At 31.1% G+C, this 20337-nt stretch overlaps 2 protein-coding genes across 2 annotated transcripts; one reads left to right on the plus strand and one right to left on the minus strand.

The window, feature by feature from the left end:
- Window positions 1–401: 401 nt before the first annotated feature.
- On the minus strand, window positions 402–5818 carry LOC105124914 (probable methyltransferase PMT15). The gene is made up of 6 exons (XM_011025111.1): window positions 4946–5818; window positions 2634–2844; window positions 2244–2541; window positions 1458–1850; window positions 881–958; window positions 402–778 (listed from the first exon to the last, which is right to left on the minus strand). Exons 1-6 carry the CDS (start codon window positions 5609–5611, stop codon window positions 553–555), a joined length of 1872 nt encoding a protein of 623 aa, XP_011023413.1. The 5' UTR covers window positions 5612–5818; the 3' UTR covers window positions 402–552.
- A 1025-nt stretch (window positions 5819–6843) lies between these two features.
- LOC105124945 (F-box protein PP2-A13) lies at window positions 6844–11448 on the plus strand. Its single transcript, XM_011025169.1, is given in 3 exon segments — window positions 6844–7049; window positions 11203–11264; window positions 11267–11448. Coding segments are annotated over 3 exon segments (450 nt in total).
- The last annotated feature ends 8889 nt before the right edge of the window (window positions 11449–20337 follow it).

Consider the following 20337-nt stretch of genomic DNA (forward strand, 5'->3'; position numbering starts at 1 on the left):
TATATCCAAAATTATCTCTGTAGTGATTACCTTAATTCTCTGTTATGATGAATACAACTAACCACTTATATAATTTTTAACATTAATACTAGATTTCCTTTCTGTTTTTCTAACATTATAGATAACCACTTATATAATTCTATGTAATTTCTGTATTTTGATAAAAAAATTTCCTAGTTGGAACTGACTTTGTCAGTCATAAAACTGTTAATTAAATCTAGAAGTTATTTTTTTTAGTTATTTTTCCAATTAATTTTGGATTTTAATTGCCCTACAATATTAGAATTGTAATCCTAGTACCCTAACTTCTGTTTTCAACATGCCCTACGTCATTTAAACAACACTGAATTATTGAATTTTAAAAGCCAAGTTACCTACTATAATGAAATATGGTGGAAACAGAAAAAAAGCGTTCTCTAGATGAACATATAATATATATATATATATAAGCCATAAGGGTGTAAAGAATGTTTGTGATTATAAATTTGAAAAACTCCAAAAAAAAAAACAAAAAAAACAACAAAAATTCCGTCTCCAAGCAGCAACCCCTCCTTAATCTTGTTCTGGACGTGGTGCTGTCCAATACTTTTTGGTTGCAAAAAGAATCTTCTCCCTCTCGTGAGGGCTGCTTTCATGGTCCGTAATTCTGCCATCCCATTGCATCGCATCCACGATAGCCTTGACATTCAGCAGAATAACGACGTCGTCTCTGATAATAACACTACCTTCCGGCCTCAAGATCCTATCCATTTCTAGCAGAATATCTTCCACACCACATCTGCAGTGCCAAGCACCAGTGGATAAATTCAGAGGATCAATATATTCACCATGTGCAAAGGAGAATACAGTCAAAGCCGCATAAACAACACAGAAATCTCACCTGTTCTCATAGAGGCTGAAAAGAGAATCAGCGTGAATAAAATCGTAAGTCCTTGGGTAAGTAGACATGGCTTCGCACCTGGAAAGAGACAAATCAGTAATTAAGCAGAGCTAGTAACAACCTCAACTTGATTAAACCAGCCTGGCTGCTTGAGCATAGGGACGCTGTGTATGGACTAATAATAGTAAATCATGTGAGAACAATAATTTCATTAATAAATATTATTCATTAGCATGTTTGATGTCACTAGCGCTGACAAAAACAAGTCCTGCCAACAATAGACTGATCTGGGAGTTTACTACAATCTGCAAAAGCAACCACCAAAAAGTGGTTGTGCGTCTGGGTGGTTTACCTGCTCCTTTTCTAGGGTGCCCTACGTACTTTAGGCAGCAACCATTTTTATCGTATTTTCAAACACTCCACATGCATGTTCCTTTAATCAGTGGAAGTACCTTAAAAACTCTTGGTGAAGTGTTTCATTCTTAATTTCTTACACATCATGTTATGTGAAATTATAGCTAACCGGTCCCTTAGTCAAACTACTAGTACCTAATTGAAATGAGATTAAAAAGCATACCAATTTTGATACGTTCCAGTTAGGCCACGCTGGAAAATGACCCCCAAAGTATTCATCTTTGCCTGGACAGGGACGACATTCATAACCCACACTGGATCATCAACAAGAGCAGCTGCAAAGCCTCCTAAATGGGCGTTCATATCGAGCAAGTTACGGTACCGCCCAGTCTTCGCTAGCTGGCAGTCAATCTTCTTGTAATATGCTACTCTTTTCTTCCATAACTCTGAATTTTCTACGAAACTATTTGCTGTAAGTCCCTCCAAACTTCCACTACTAATCCTAGGAGGGATCGCGTTCAACCTCTCAGGCCATTTTGCTAGCTGCCCACCAGCTATATCTCTAATGCTAGCCACTTCAGGCAGCGGTGTCAAACAAGTCTCCATCTTGGTATACCTATAAAACGAAAATACAAAAAAGCCAATCAAACAGTGCAAAAGAAAATGAGCATTATAGGAAATTAGTGGGCAAATTTTTTTTTTTTTAAAGCGCCTATTCGCTACTTGTCTCAGCAACCAAATTAAAGCATAAAGTGCCCAAAAGAGAAGGCAGGGAAGAAAAATGCCACCCAAAAAGAAGAGTTTAGGTGGTTGTATATGTTGAGCATCGCAACTAAAGAGTCACTACCTGTTTGCTTGCAGAAGTAAATTCATTATTAAAAGCAAGGGACAGTGTGTTTTATGACATGACATATGCCTAACCCAACCCACTCCAATCAAATGTTTTCTGAGGCACATGACATCAGAACCCCGGAAAAACAAGAGTCAACTCAAACTGAAAGCTACTTACCATGCCATATCAGGATTTTTTGACTTGCAGAAGAGTGGGCGTTTGAACACCTTCCTGTTAACTTTGCAATGGACGTGATTGGTAGGTTTTTGCCAAATAGCAATATCATTCCTTTGAACCAGTTTTCTCCAGCACAGGCTCTTGGCTACTCTCTCAATCTGAGTCTGCTCTGCTCGAAGATCTTCACGTGTTCTGTTCCAGCCCTTCCAGTGAGTTTCCCAGTTAATCGGCGGCCCCGACAGAATCCAGTATCCACCCGGACGTAGAATTCTATCAATCTCAATAAGGTATTGTCCGTCTGCTCAAAACATTTCTCAAGAAATTAATAGATCAAATCATGTAAAACACATTATCAAGTAAATTACAAGTAAATTGTAGCATCTGCACTACCATATTGGCCCCAGGGAATGAGGCAGCGAGAGCAATGAGCCATGTCGAAGGATCTTGAAGGGTAAGGTAGCCTAATGGAGGCAATAATTCCGATCAACGCAGGGACTCCACGTTCAAGAGCAAATTGCACCTGAGACACATGGGTGTCTCTTGGTGCAAATGACACTGTTAGAATGTTCCTTGAGAGAAGGTAAGCTCCCCAGCTTGCAACCTGCAACATATTGAGGTCAATGAATTAAGAGAAGAGGGCTCATTTCCGATAATTGATTAAAGGGATTGAATTCTTCAAACAGAAATGTCAAATGATTGAACAAGGGAATCATCATGGCCAACATAAATACATATTATAAGCAGTGAAAAAAATGCATGATAACGTGTATTAAAATAATTTTGATTATACAGTGATCAGATTAATTTGTTAAAAAATCCTGACACAGCTAATAAAAATTAAAGGAGGGAGAGGACGGTTCTCCAATTATTCGTTTACTATTATGGGCGGCAGGTTGATTCGGTGAAATAATTATTTCTATGCTGCCTTTCTTAAAAATCAAACTCAATTACATATGCCGTGGAAGAAAAGAAGACTAATATAATTACGTAGGAAGGTTGAAATTTGAGTTGTAGATTGAGGCAAAAGCAGTTTACTTTTGGATGGTGTTTTTAAAAATAAATTTATTTTTGAATGCTTATTAGTATTGTTAAAAATAAATTTTTAAATATTTTTAAATATTAATAAAAATAAATTGAACATAACTTATTAATATGTTTTTTCAAGTTTATAAAAATAATGAGGAACAAATTTTATAAATTGAAAAATTAAATAATAATAAAATTGAAAATAATAATAATTTAATTTCGTAAATTATCTTAAATAAAATAAATAATAATCAAAATATTAAAGATCAAATCTAACAAGTAAAAAAATTTTAATTAAGAAAATGAAAGAGAAAAATAAATAATAATTATAAAAATAAAAACCAAAATAAATTTTTAAAATTTCCAAATAACATAACATTTTTAAATTTTTTATAATTTCTAGAAAGTGTTTTTCATCTAAAATAAAAAAAATATTTTTTTGAAAACCAAGTTAAATTTTTTTAATTGAAAAATATTTTCCATTAATCAACATTTTTAATAATACACAAACATAAAAAAATTTGAAAAATAATTTTCAGAAAACCACCTTTCATGAAACAAACATAACCTGAGTTTGACATTGAGATAATTGTTTTTTGAAATTTGTTTTTTTTAATATTTTTTAAGTATTTTTAAATTATTTTGATGTGTTGATATTAAAAATAAATTTTAAAAAAATAAATAAATATTTTAATACATTAAAAACAACATTTCGAAGAACAATGCAATAATACGTTTCCAGAGACTTGCTAATTAATGATTGTTTACTAGGGTAACTTAGATATGCAAAAGGCACTCCCTGGGATCAAACAAATTATTATCCCTTGCTGACCACTTTACTTGAAATTGAAGGATTTTTAAAAAAGAAAACAAACACAAACTTGTCATCTATTTGTTTACTCGATCTCCTCCAAAACTAGGTGCCTTTTAAGAAACCTTGCGCCATTAAACTGTGCTTTACGTTTGTTTTCATGAAGAAAAAATTAAAATTAATCTCGTCCACTTAAGCTCTCCTTGACTTGACCCACTGAAAGATCAAGTCCATTTTGGGCTTTATAATATAAAGAAAAAGGCACCCTTTTGGTGAGCTGCCTGGCGACGGGTTTAACCCAGCAGACTTTCTAGTTCGAGGATAGTTGACCCAGTGTGATATCAATTATTTTCAGAAAACAGACCCATAATATTAACATGGAAATCTGCTCCTAAGTAAGACCCATAATATTACAGTTTCTTCCCGGAAACTACTGGCTTTTCTTTCTTGGAAGGGCACTAATGAAGGTTAAACCTCATACATATTATTCAATTATGAGGCCCCGAACTGAAAATTGGACAACCCTACAGTATTTCCCAAGATTTACCATGCATGATAATAAAAGAGGAAAAACATCAAATTAGTCCAATATGCAAACTCACGATCGCCTTCTTTGCATGAAACCTAGAATTCTTCAAATGCTACTTGATTAGAAAAATAAAAACAAAGAAAATCAAGCAAACATGCTCAGCCAGCTCGGTACCAGCAAACAACGTATTTTTAATTCCTTTTCAAAAAATAATAAAGATGAGACTTCAACTCTATCGAAACAACGTTTTAGTAACAATAAAACCGCCCGATTCATCCATCTCTTCAAGAAACAGTGAAAAACACAAGGGTAAGATAGAGTGAAGAGGTTACTTACCCCGCAACCAGTATCGATGGCAGTCCTTATCGACCCATCTTTGAGATTTATCAGCTTCCCTATGTCATCAATATAAGCATCAGCACCGCGAGGAAACATGGTTCCACCACCCGGGAACCTGAGCCGCTCTCCTTCAACGCGGACCCAATTCTGATTCTTCTTCTCAACCGTCAAATCTTTATGTGGCACATTAGCATACCATGCCCAATCTCTACTCTCCGGCCAGCTAAAAGGCACCTTATAACCGTACGGAGGCGGTACACGACACTTCAAGATCTCATGGCTCTCCGGGCAGTGTCTCTCTCTGTATATAACTCTATTCCTATCAAATCTCACCGAACGTTCAGCGTCCTCACATGGGGTGTACTCACTGTACTTGGGCTCACATGGCGGGAAGTGATGCTCACGCGCCACCGGAGGTTTTGGGTCTTGAGCAAAGCGGTGTGCTCCAAAATCTAGCGTTGTGGTGCTGTGATTTGTGGGGGCGCATCTGAAAGCTGTGCTTGAGGATGATGATGATGTTGTCTTAATAGAGATAGTGCCACGAGAGTTTTGATAAAAACCTGCCAAATAAAAGACTGTACATAGGATTATGGTTATTGTGATTTTGTAGAGATTGAGTTTCTTGGCTTTGAATGTGAGATAAGAAGGAGATAAAATTGCCATTGAAACTGAAACCAGACAAAACAAAACCAGCCCCTCAATTGCAAGATATCAAGGAGGGGTGTGTGTGTGTGTGTGTGTGTGTGTGAATATATACAATTTTTAAAAATGAGTTGTATTTTGTAGAGAGGGATAGAAGAAGATTCGACGTAAGAGTAACGACGAGTAAACGTTTCAAGAGGTGGGATTAGGGGGAGGTCAATGGAGAACCAAGAACAAGAGTATGTATATGGGGGAGGGAGATTGAGGATCACGCGCGTACGCGCTCCCCCCGTGAGTAGTTTAATGGTTGTTTGTTACTGGAACTCATCTGCAAAGCGTGTAATAATTAATGGAATTTGTGTGGTTTTTAAGGTTCGGATTCTTCGTCCATATTTTACTTTCGTCCATTTATGAAACCCGCCGTATCCTTTTCAGGATATTTCACTAGTAAAATTAAAATAATTAATCATAAAAACTCTAATGATTTAAATTTAATAAGAAAGTGTATTTCTTAAACCAAAACTTTCCTTTTATTATTCATTTTTGTTTATACATATATTATCAAAAACATAGTTAAGAACTTAACATTATTGTTAGAAAAACTTAAGAAAAAAAGTAATTAAATTATTTTTATGCGGGAATATAAAAAAATAAAACAATAATTAATTAACAATAAAGTAATTTTTAATATTATAAAAAAACTCTAACTAAGTTACTTTTTATTATTTATTTTGATGAAAGAAACAGGCATAAATAAATGAGAAAAAATAAAATTATTAACTCATAAAAAATAATAGGATATATTCACTTAGTATTTCTTTATCCTACTTGTATTTTTTTTATTTAAAGTGTGTTTTAGAAAATAACTAATAAAATATTATTAGTTATTTTTCAGAAACCATAATTTTTTTTAAGTGGCATAATCGAATGATTTTTAACATGTTATTTTAATAATTTTATTATAAAATAATTTTATTATAAAATTAAACAATAAAAAAAAAAAAGATGAATGGCCTAAAATAATATCCGGATCACGTGCTTGGGTTTTTTCTAACGCAGACAAACAAGGCATCATCCGCCTAAGCCATTAGTTTTTAAAAAAAACATAGAGGGTGTGTAAGATCCGAAATTTTTTTGTATAATTTTTATCTTTTTAATTGTTTTATACGGGTAAATTTTTTAATATAAAAGATTCTAATAATTATCAATAATACAAGAAAAACCAATTATTACGAAACTATGGTGTTTAAAAGATGTATTATGCAATATTCAGGTTGTGTTTGAATTCCTGTGCATGTTTTAATATTAGAATATATAGGATTAGATGGTTTGGCTCTTCAGTTTCACAGGAGATGTGGCTCGATAAGAAATACTGGTGGGTTTTTGTTTCGATTTCTTCAAAGGGGTTAGCCATTACTGGGATTGATTACAGAAGACATTGGAACCACATTTCAACTGAGTAAGGTGAGCAAGAGCGGAGGTAGGATTATTTGACAGGAGTCAAAATAATATAAAAAGATATTTTTTTTAATTTATTATATATAAATTGTAAAAATAAAAAAATTATATAATTTAGTTCTATTCAAAAAAATAACTACAAACATATGACAATCTTTGCATAAGATAAGAAGTTTAAAGCAATATCAAATTGAGTCAAAGCTATGAGGTTAATGTTATCTTCATAATATATTCATCATTTTAATTTTGTTGGACTTTTTACCTATCAAATATAAATATATAAAATATATAAGAAACATTAGTTAAAGCGATACATTATTTATGTTTGATAAAAATTTGAAATAAAATAAAAAATAATAAAGAATGATTCTTACATATTTAATTTAATTGTGCTCATCGTTCTTTCATGGAGTAAAAATTATCAATTATCATATCAATTGTGAATCTTTTAGCAATTTCTTTTTCTATATAGACAATCAAATAATTTAAAAGAAAATCATCCTCCATCTAATTGCAAAGTCTTATTTTAACAATCTTCATCGCTGAAAAAACTCATTTAGTTGTTACTGTCGCAACAAGAAGAGTTAAAATAAGCCGAATCAACCTGTCAATGAGTGGATAAATTATTAATTTTTCTGTTTCGACCAATCATTGACATAAATCAGGAACCGATGACATATTCTTTAACTTTGGATGATTGGGCACATCAAGCTCGCAATGCTGCAATTAAAATCTCAAATGAGTTTTTTCTTAGTCAGAAAAGTCTTCAGGATAGAACTTGTCAACAAGTAAGCATATATTTTCAACACTGAATAATTTATAGTTAATTTTAGGATCTAAAGTTGCGCTCAACTTAAAAAGCTCAATCGTTTGTTCATTGAATCTATTATTTAGCTCTTGCAACTGTTGATCAATAATAGCTGTAAATATATCAACTCGATAATGATATTTAACTGTTATTGATTTTGTTTTATGCCAAGATCGTCCCACACTAGAAAATCAAGCATCCGTATCAGGAACTTCAATGTCTTGATGCTTACAAAATGATGTCACTTCTTCTAAAAGAGTTTCCCAGTCATTATCTCTTAACTTCTGAATTAAAGTCTTTGTGGTAGTCACCAAATGCATAACATTTAAAATGTCTTGAGATTTCTATTGCAAAGCTTGGCAAAGCACATTAGTAATTCCCATAACATTCTTCATTATATGCAAGATGAATGCAAAATCAAATGACATTAGCAACTTAAATGAAAAGGCCACATCACCACGTTGAGAATAAGTAGATTTATCTAAAGCGATATTTTCAAGAACTAAGAAAGTTGCCCCATATATTTTTATCAAATTACAAATGGATTTGAAGTGCGAACTCCATTTGTTAATTCCAGGTCATTGTAAACCACCTACTTGATTAACTTCTTTACTCGTTTCAATCTCACCAATATCAACTAAATGTTCAATTGTAGCTGCTTGAAAAGCCCATAATTCATCATTACGCTTGCAAGAAACACTAACAATGTTAATAATAAAAATCAAGTTATGAAAAAAAGTGTGAACATCAAAAATTTCTCTAACTGCAACAATAAGAACCAATTGTAATTGATGACCTAAGCAATGTACATAATATGCATAAAGGCAATAATTAATGAATAAAGCTTGCAATCCATTCCACTCTCCATGCATATTACTAGCACCATTATACCCTTGACCCCTAATATTTTAAACATCAAGATTGTGATGAGATAAAATAAAAAAAATCTCTTTCTTAAGAGTTGAAGTAGTTGTGTTTTTAACATGAACTATATCCAAAAATCGTTCTCGTATAAATCCACTTCTATCAACAAACCTAATAACAAGGGTCATTTGCTCTCTTCTGGATTTATCTCGAGCTTCATCAACAATTAAGCAAAATCTTGCATCACCAATCTCATGACGAATTGAAGATTGAACATTTCTAGCAAAAACATGCAAAATTTCCTTTTGAATTTGATGCGAGGTGTATTTAGCATTTTGTGAAGTATTATTCAAAACAAAAGCACCTACTTGTTCATTATATGATGCTAAAAGTTCCAACATTTCAAGAAAATTACCTCGATTTTTTTATTCTGGATATTCATCATGTCCTCTAAAAGCACATGTTTGAAATATGAGCCCACTAACAATATCTATTAAAGCTTTAATACGCAATCTATTATTTAGAATTTCTTGAGTAGTTTGCCTCTTAACTACCTTCTCAATATGATATAACTAATTTTTCAAATTTTCCAAGCACTTAGTAGCAAATCTATTAGTTGAATTTGGAAATTTTCCCATATGAGTTAAAAAAGCACATTGTTTCCTATCATTAACTTTCTTCCAACAATTGAATTCTTTAATAGTAAATGTGTCTAATTCTGACTTTCCAAATGACTTACTTGAAAATAGATAGTAAGGGAAACAAAATGTTGTATTTTTCTCTGAATATTCAAGTCATGGATAACTTTTGAACCAATGAGACTAAAATTGACGAGGATGTTTTTTACCAGTCAGCAGATATTCGGACATCAAAGGTTATATGACCTCAAATTAATGTATGCCCTTCTAATTTCATCTTGTTGATTAACCGAGTATTCTTAAATTTAAGGACGATTGCTTGGATCTCTAATCAAATGAGCAATGTCAATTCTAATAGAAAGCTGCTCATTAATCAATGCAAGTTCTTTATAAATTGAAGCACATTAGGGTTGTTCAACCATAACTTCAACATTACACATTGGAGTTGATTCACTAGGCTGTGAGTTATCAATATTTTTTCTTTTTTTCTCAAAAAAGAAATAAATTCTTTTTATTTTGTTCATGGTTCAACCTAAAATCAAAACATCATAAATTTTTATTGTTTTCTATTTAAAAAATAAATACAAATAACAATGTATTAAAGCAATAATCAGAACCAAAAATAAATTTTTACATATAAACCACACTGACATATGAAAGAAAAATTAACATATTAAAAAAAAATAATATATAAAAGCATATCTAACATAAAAAAATGGGATTATTGAATTAAAGTTAGGTATACACTTTTCAAAGAACTCAATTTGGCTAGAAAGACCGTGTCTAATTGTATATTGGACCTGGTGATGGTAAGCTACACATGAGAAAAAATTGATAATTTTAGTGGCTCTGCTAAAAGTAAAATATAAAAAAATCCAAGCATAATCGAAACAAACAAACCCATAAAATATATTCAATTAATGAGAAAAAATAACATTCACTATAACAAGAAATAAAAAATGATAAAACTAGTAGATCTAAAAAAAATAGCAGAATTATATATATATATTCATTAAATTCTTAGCAAATATAAAAAAAATTAAATTACTAATTATCCTTTTTGTTTTTTATGAATTAATTGGTGGCAACTTTGCTTTAACTTTTATGCTTTGTATTGTTAATTTTTTCAGCTAGGTTTGCATAAAAGAAAAGGAGAGAGACAGTAAAAGAAAAAAATTAATTAAAAAGCTTTTGTTTTCCACTTGCATAGAGAGGCATCGATATTTAGCCTATTAAAATTAAACATAACTAATAAAATAATAATTTAGTATTAAAAAGCTTATTATTTGTTATATTTTTAAAAAGAAATTTGCAGGGGCCGAGCTTCTGCTAGCCTCCCCTTAATTCCACCCTGAAGGGGAGATACAATTCTCATAAAACACAAATATATTTTCTTTTCTTCTTCAGATTGTTAGATACAATGGGATACAGTGGAAATATTGTTTAATGAAAAACTTTAGAACATAAGCCTTTTTTGGTGGTTTAGCAATGATGTCTTCTGTGTGATCAAATCTCAACTTCTTATATGGATTATACGTCTTGCCCTTTTAAATGCTTTGATTAGTAAACTCAATTTCATTTTGCTGGTCCTTCACTTACAAGTATGTTCATTATATCCACTTTTTTATTTTAGTTTACTGGTTTGAGTTACCGCTAATGAATCATTCTGAGTTATTAATTTCATTCAACAACAGACCAGCAAGAGAGAATTCTGTTATTTAGGGCCATCTAAACTCTGGATCTATATCTTGCTTATGGTTGTCTCTCTGTCTTTGGACTCTGAATTTTAGAAGGAACAATTGACTGATATATTATTCCTCTTTCTGGATTTAGTTTCCACACAGTTTTGCATATGTTCAAGATATTTGGTGGTTTGTAGTAGATGGGGAGTTTGAGTTCGAATTTCCAAAGGGACGTATAGCCTATTCTTCAGACTCCAGCTTGGCAGGTCCTCGAAGAGAATGGGCCGTAGAGTTAGTAATTCGTTGTGCATCCATGGCTGGGATATAAAACCTGTACGATTCCAGCTAACAACTTCTGATGGTCAACGAGCAGAATCCGAATGCTTTCTGGAAAATCCTGTCAATTAAACGTGATTTTTGTTCACCATCAAAATTCTTTCTGAACAATCCTGGGAACTGGGTTGACGAGGATTTCATTGTCAAGGTAACGAATTAATGAAGAAACTTTCAATGACTTAGATTGACCTCATGCACACCATAACGAACTAGCATGCTGGTCAGCATTGAAGAAGAAAGTTGAGGCTGGTTTGTTGGGGTTTACAGAGTTTTCACCCAGTCACTGTACATGCTTGGTTCTTCTAACTCTGCAGGTCTTCAATGGTCTAGTTTTGTAGCACTTGTTCGTTATGGTCCCGCTAGCTTGCTGTATTGCCTGCCCAAAGCCTACTCACCCTTTAGTCAATTTTTTGAAACAGAGACAGAATCGCCTTCATTTTTTTATTTTCTTTTGATAAAGGAATTCTCGTCCTGGGAACGGCATCCTGTTTTTTGTACAAAAATTTGCATCTGACTTGAGATTTTTATATTTTATGTGTGTTGTAGTTCTGTTGCCATTTTGTTTCATATTTTGTTTTAGGAACAAGGAGTGTTAGATTTTGGGTAATCGGGTTACAGAATTAGAGACGATCTCCTGGTATTCCCGTTGAATTTCTCTACACCCATGGCCGTATCTTTAAAAAGCATTTCGTGCTTGTATGCTTTTTTTTCCTGTATAGAATCATGTTCTTTTCGAAATGAACAGATGTGCTGCCTGCAAGTTATGGGATTTTACTTGAAGATTAGATTTATTATAGCAAACCATGCTTGTTTGCAGTGCTCTCAAGCCTCCAGCCTCCAGCCTCTAGGAAAATTATCATGAACAGGACGTGTCAGCAAGAGGCCGTAGAAATACCGGTTTTTTTCTTCTTTTTCCTTCTTTATTCAGCATCTCCCACAAACTAGTATTAATTAAGCAATTTACTATGTTATCATAAACGAGTCACAAAGCTTAAATACTCCAAATGCATTAAATCACACTCTGGCAAAACAACAAGGAGAAACACCATAAATACAACTAGAGGCCTGAGGACTCAGCTACACCCCAAACATAAAAAATTTCACTTACAAGAATATTCATTAAAGGCATTTGATTCTTATAAGTGATATTGTTTGTTCTTTGGCATTTTTCACATGATTTTTAAAAGTGATATGCATCCTTAAAAATAGAAGGCTAGTAAAAATCACTTTTAAGTACCTTGTGGGCTGTTCTTTTTACTCCAAAATGCCCACTACAAGAATGAGAATGACAAAAGGTAAGAATGGAATGAAATTCATCTTGTAGTACACATCTCCTAACTACTTGATTCACATAAAATTTCCACTGATAAGGAGTATCCTAAAAATAATATTTAGCATCAGTTCATAACTTGTCTTTTTAGGACGTAGACAAACTTGGAGGGAATTCTTTGGTGACTAAATAGTTCACCAAATTAGCATACTATGGTCTTGTAGAGGATTGTAACACATGCAACTGCTCATTGGGGAATGTCTCTCATATTGTTTTGGTTTGTATATCATCAGTCCTTAATCGGTTCAAGTGATCAGCCACATGGTTTTTGACACCTTTTTTGTCTTTGTTCTCAAGATCAAATTCTTGTAAAAGTAAGATCCACCTAATCAATCTTGGTTTGGACTCCTTTTTCTTTAAAAGATACCTTATAGCTACATGGTCAGTAAAAACAATGACTTTTGTACCGAGTAGTTATGACCTGAATTTTTCAAGAGCAAACACCTCTGTAAAAATTCCTTTTTAGTTTTATGGTAATTGAATTGCGCTCCGTCCAACATGAGGGAAACATAGGGAAGCATAGGCGTTAACATGCAAATTCTTCCTTATTCTTTACCCAAGAATAGCCCTTACTGCATAGTCACTCGCATAACATATTATCGCAAAAGGTTCATCCCAATTTGGTGGTTGGATGATAGGGGTAGATGTGACATGCCTTTTAAGCTCATCATGGGCATCTTTACATGCTGATCAAACATAAAATCCACTTTTTTGGCTAATAGTTTGTACAAAGGTGTTATAATCTTCAAGAAATCTTTAATAAAGCATCGATAGAAACCTACATGACTTAGAAAAGAACGAACTTCCCTCAAACATGAGGGATTGGGCAATCATGAAATAACGTCTATTTTAGCTTTATCAATCTCTAATCCATGTGAAGACACAACATGCCCAAGAACTATTCCTTGTTTTACCATAAAATAACACTTTTCATAGTTCAAGACAAGGTTAGTTTTAATGCACCTTTTCAAGATCATAGATAAATTTTCTAAACACTTATCAAAAGAATCACCATTTACTATGAAATCATCAATGAAAACCTTAATTATTGTTTCAATATAATAATAAAAAAATACTTATCATGTATTTTTGAAAAGTTGTAGGTGCATTACAAAGACCAAAGGGCATTCTCCTATATGCATATGTACCAAATGGATATATAAATGTAGTCTTTTCTTGATCTTTAGGATTAATAATAATCTGATTGTATCCATTATATCCATTAAGAAAGCAATAAAAAGACTTACCTGTCAGGCATTCAAGCATTTGGTTTATTAATGGTAATGAGAAATGATCTTTGCATGTAGTAAGATTTAGCTTTCTATAATCAACACATATTCTCCATCCACTCGAGATGTGAGTAGGAATGAGCTCATCATTTTTGTTTTTTACCAACTTGATTCTGGTCTTTTTAGGCCCCACATGGATTAGCGTCACCCATTTACTGTCCATGATGGCATAAATCACACCTACATCTAACAGTTTTAAAATTTCAGCTTTCACTACCTACATCATAGGCGGGTTCAACCTACTTTGCATTTACCTTATTGGTTTGCATTGTCCTTCAATAGTATGTGATACATACTGATTAGTACTTGAAAGTGCATTTTTATCAAGGTTTTATGTCATCATTTTTGCACTTGAAGTATCAATAACTCCTTAACTAAAGCATGTTTTATAATAATATATCTAATAATATAAGATACCTTTAATTTGTGATAAATGTTCATTTTAAATGCAGGCCTATCACATAAATGAAAGGATTGATTGATGAATTTAAGAACTAAAATTGAAAGGACAAAGAGATGGCCAAACTTAAAAAAGAGATGTTAGTGCAATCCAAATCGAAACACTGTTTGGTAATTAGGTCACATCTAGAGCTATAAATCTTAGATTTAGGTCTACTTTATATGGATGGAAAGGTAAGACATAGGCCTATAACTTTCATATGAAGCCCAAGACTTAGAAAGGCCATTTTTAAATCCAAATTATAGCAATAACAAAGAAGTTTGAATCTATCTTCTAGCCCAAGCACTGTTCAGTATTTGGCTCATATCTGGAGTTCTAGAAGTCCAAACGACCTCAAGTTTTTACACAAAAAAGCTGAGACAATTTCCTACAACTTTCAGGTTTTCAAGTGGTTTCAATTTTTATGTTATTAATGACTTTTTAGGCAGACAATAGAAGATAAGGATTGTCACCAAGTCAAGAGTTGGCCACCCACTCATCAATTAGTTATCAAATCAATAGTTCCCAATTTTGGCCTATAAAAGGAGGCATTTCCCATGCATTTAGGCATCTTGGTTTCGAGATCAAAATCAAGCTCTTGCTTTCTCTCTTTGTACTTTTTATAATTTTTATGCTTTGCTTTCATTAATATCAAGTTTATGCCTTTCATTTCCTTTCATTTACTTAGTTAACCTTTATCTTATTTATGTTCTTATTTTATTTATTTATTTTTCTTTCTTTCATTATGTTTAGTTAAGTTTATTGTGTCAAGGTGAAAAAGTTACACTAATGGTGTAAGAATAAGTATAATGTAAACTTAATATGGACTTTAATGTTTGATACTAACATGTTTTGTATTTGTAATCTTGTTTACTCTTTAATACTTTCCTTGTTAAATGACTAATCTTGATTTATGTTATATAACACTTGGTACAATAAATACTTGGCACTCTCATAGCCCATACTGTATGGTATAATCGAGTTGAGCTATGAAAGGAACTTGATTTGTTGTTAACATAAGTTATAATCATGAATGCTTGACGAGATTTACAAGTATTAGCATTAATCGAATAAGATGACTAATGTAATCATGTTAACAATCTATAATCTGATTGGAACCTCCTTTGTATGTGGTTTCCAATTGAATAATAAGAGTTTATACTATACTTGTTTGACATACCATTAGTGGATTCTCTAACCTTGACGTTTATTATTATCATTGTTTAATCCTTATGTTAATCTTTCATCTCAAAGTTCTCATCAACTTTTCTTTTTATTGTTCTTGTTCTTGTTCTTTTCCTTTATTATTATTATAATTATTATTTTTACTATTACTACTACTACTACTACTACTATTATTAGTATTATTATTGCTACTATTATTATTGTTGTTGCTTATAATTATTGTTTATAATTTGTATAATTAACCTCCATGTGTTTCGACCCCGGTCTTACCGGGTTATTTATTAAACTATTATATATAAAGAGTATTTAGAATAATGGTTGTGGTTGTTTTTTAAAATGTTTCTCACTTAAAAATATATTAAAATAATTTTTTTATATTAATGCATTAAAATTATATAAAAATATAAAAAAATTCAAAATCTTTCAAAAATATTTTTAAAACATAAAAATAAATAGTAAAAGAATGACTTAATTAACGTGCTGATGAAACATAGTTGTAATTTGTCATGGAAGAATCAAACCTCCTTCAAAACTAGCACAGCCTTCTTGAAACACATTCCCAATAATTGACCCCAAGTAATTAATAATCTCTAAACACTCTGTTCGTCCTGTGTTACGCTTGCAAGGGCTTCATTTTTCTTGATAAAAAAACGCGCTTAATTTAATTTAAAAAAACATATGGCATATGAAATTGGCAAATTAAAGGAGTGCCTCTCAAGGCTTGACAGGGGAAGAAGAATAAAATTATATTGATGTGATTCACAATTATATATGATAGTTAAGGCTTCAAGTGGATTATCAAAAAAATTAAAAAAGCAAAAGCAAACAACTATTCATTTTAAAGTGATTGATTGAGTTGTTTTAGTGTTTTTAAAGAATGTTAATTTTGTATTTATTTTATTTAATTATAAAATATAATTCTTGCAGGTTATATCATAAAAAAGAAAGATATCTATATTTTGTTTTTCAATTTACTCTACTTATTATTTTTTATTAATTAAAAATATTTTAACGGTGTTGTGTTTTTATTGATGATATTTACTGAAGTTGATGACATGTCAATTATCTATAATCCATTACTTTTTATATTTGGCTTTTACATATTAACAATTAACAAATAATACTAAGGATGAGTTTGGTATTGCAGTTGTTGTTGTAAGTGTGATTTGAAAAAAATTATTTTGTAAAAAGTACTTTTAGTTGAGGTTGAGTTGGAAAAATATATAATTGATTAAAACTGTGGTTAAAATTGAGGTTAAATAAAAAATAATTTATATATATATATATACTGATGAGTTTTAATTTAAATATTATAGATTTAATTATTATTATTACATCATAAAATAAATAATACTTTATATAAAATATTTTTTATTATTTCATTCAACTATCTATAATTTCAATACGTCTGAAATATATTCGATAATTTTCTTAGTTTCTTAAACACACTAACATAACTTGTAAAATATAATCAAGAATAAAATTAGAATTACAATCAAATTCTGTAAATACTATATTATCAAGTGAATAAAATACAATTAAAAAATAAAAATATTTTTTTATTTTACTAAATTGAACCGATTCAATACATTTTACACATTGAACTAGACCCGATCCTACCAAAATAGTGAAACTATGCTTTATTGTAACATACTCCACTGTTCATTAAACAATATATCATGATCTCCTTTATAGAAAAGCAACAATTTACTGCTTTTCTTCTTCTTGCGTTTTATACTTAACTTACTGTGGAACTGTTGAACCTATGTACAATAAATGACTTTTTATCTTAATCAAATACTTGCAAGCTATGATTTACTTTAAAAACAATCACAGTTGTAATGTCAAACAAACATTAAAGCATAATGGGTTTATATACCTTGAAATCATTATAAACATCATTCACTTTTTTTTTTTGCCCTTCTTGCCTTTTTTATTATCAAAGTATATATATATATATATATATTAAAGTGATAGATTTAGAAATAAACTTGTATTATAAAGAATAAAACTACGAGGACAATAAAATCCAAAACAAATAATATAATACCTATTGAACCAGGCTATTGCATGCTCTGTTCAATTATTATTCACTCAATGATTTTTAAAAATATTTGCATATATTTTTTGTTTTTATTATAAATATCAGCTTCTTGCTTTATCATTTTGTTTATTTTTTAATCTATTTCATTAAACAGGAGCAGCACCCTTTTGTTTTCCAGTTAAAAAAAGTTTATGATACCCAAAAGCAAAATTAAAAACAAATTGACAAATAGGAAAAATAAATCTTTAGCTAAAGAAATGCATTTTTTCATTACTTAATTAAATAATCTCAGTTTTAAAAGATTTTTTTTAATTTTTGTATTTTTAATAAATAACAACTCTATCAAAATAAAAAAAAAATAACAAAAAGGAATTTCAACAAGATAAATATATCTTCTTTTATTAAAATTTAAATCATTTGAGCTTTTACGGATATTCATTGTGGACAAAATAAATATTCAACAAAATTGTTAAAAATCTTTAAAATATAAATTCCTATTATCATAAAATTAAATGAAAATATGTTTCGGAAAGTAACCCACAGCAATGCATGGATACAAGAAGTTTGTGCATGTGTGTAGTAAATGGGAATAACATATATGTAAGAGCTTTCTGAATGGTATAAATATTATTTTTTTCATGTGTATTTCAATTAAAAAAATTGTTTTAACAATCCATTTCTATTTTAATATATTTAATATTAATATTTTTTAATTTTTAATAAAAAACATTGAGAAAAGTTGTGATGATGAAAAATTTAACAATCCATTTCTATTTTAATATATGTAATATTAATATTTTTTTAATTTTTAAAAAAAACATTGAGAAAAGTTGTGATGATGAAAAAAACAATCTTTAAATAATTTATTTTAATAGACATGTAGAAATGACTCTTTTGTTCACATGAAAGTCATTTTAGTTTTTCATTTGGTTATGAACTTGGAGCTGCAAAATCATGGGAGAAAAGATAAAAATAATAATTTTTCTTTTAGCTTTTTATTTATTCATTTGGAGCTGCAAAATCATGGGAGAAAAGATTATTATTTTTTTTTCTTTTGGCTTTTTCGTCGAAGATGCTCCAAGTGAAGTGGAAAAACAAAAGGAGTTGGCAGAATTGACGATAAATACATTTTATATAAAATTAACACAGGAAAGAAGATTGTGCGAAGTCACAATCACTTCCTCGAGAAGTTGAAGACTGGAGAGCACAAACTCCAGCGAGAATTCTCTGGAACCATCACAGAAACTACACGCTAACTTACGGCTTGATCTACGTTGAATATTCGGGGTCGAATGTAACCAGATATAGTTTCTTTTCTCATCAAACACGACCTTACTGGATCTACATTACAGAAAGCTTGTACAAAATTTGCATGATGGGATCAAAACTTATCAAAACACAACAAAAATTATGTGAAAAGGCATTGAAATCCTCTCCTTCCTGCTTGTAGGCTACCAGTTGGGTCTAAAGATTTCATTTCAATCATGAAGCTACAGGTTTTATCAATCATGTCAAGGTTTATTGCAATGTGGATCCGGCTTCCTCTGGTCTTTGGAAAAAAGGAGGCGTTGAAACTTGTTTCCTTCGCAACTATTTGCCATGGCTTTGTAGAATTTGTTCTAAATCGTATTTACAGGGGACTTGCCTGCAGCAGGTAACCATAAGTCGTCACACCTGAAAGATTTCCGCTATTTATGTAACCATAAGTCGTCACACCTGAAAGATTTCAGCTATTTATGGAAAATTGAGATGTTGTTGGAGATTTTCAGGCTTGTTTCCCAGGTTCCTTCCGATCATACCACTTTTGTCCCCCAATTTTGCTTTGGGGGTATCCATTGGTCCCCTCATTTTCAAATCCGCCTTCAACCTGACTGCAGGTTTGATTTGAATGCTTAAAATGACACAGCACAACCCCTGTTCTCCTTGCTTGTTCCCTGGTTCTTCTGCTAAATGCTTACAACGCTGCTATTGCTTTCATATGACTAGAGTAGGGATCACAATAATCCGAACCCAATGGATATCCCGATGGATATCGACTCGACTTAAATGATTATGAATCTTTTGAACCATATGTATAATAAGCAGATGTATAATAAGCAGGGTATAAATATTATCAAACCTGCACAAACCTAACTCGAAATATATATTTATGTTATATAATTATATTTGTAGAATATTTTGATTTTTTTAATACAATATGAATAATACTTATTGTTTTATTATTTAATATACATACACACACTTCAAATATATATATCTTAACTATTTTATTTTTTATTGATTAATAAATAATAACAGATAATGGATAATCATTAATATTTGAAATCTCATTGATCGTTTATGAATATCTAATAAATAATAAGCAAAATATAGATATATATCAAGAAATACGACCTTTAAATACCCATTCCCAAAGGCGGAGGCAGGAGGGGCTGATAGAGCCCCGACCCCTGCAAGAAAAATTTTCCCAGCCCCTCCCTTGACCCTCATTTAATATATATTTCAATAAAACAAATCTTTTTAAAATAATTCTTTTAATTTTGCCCTCCTCAATTTTTTTTTCTTGCTCCGCCCTGCCCATTCCCATCCTTACTCTAGAGTTGGATGTTTCCCATGCTTTAGTCCTTCTGTCCTGGATGTTGAGCTTGATGCGGGATTTCAATAATAAAGAAAA

This window comes from Populus euphratica, unplaced genomic scaffold (assembly GCF_000495115.2).
Source record: "Populus euphratica unplaced genomic scaffold, PopEup_1.0 scaffold32.1, whole genome shotgun sequence".
Taxonomy (NCBI): domain Eukaryota; kingdom Viridiplantae; phylum Streptophyta; class Magnoliopsida; order Malpighiales; family Salicaceae; genus Populus; species Populus euphratica.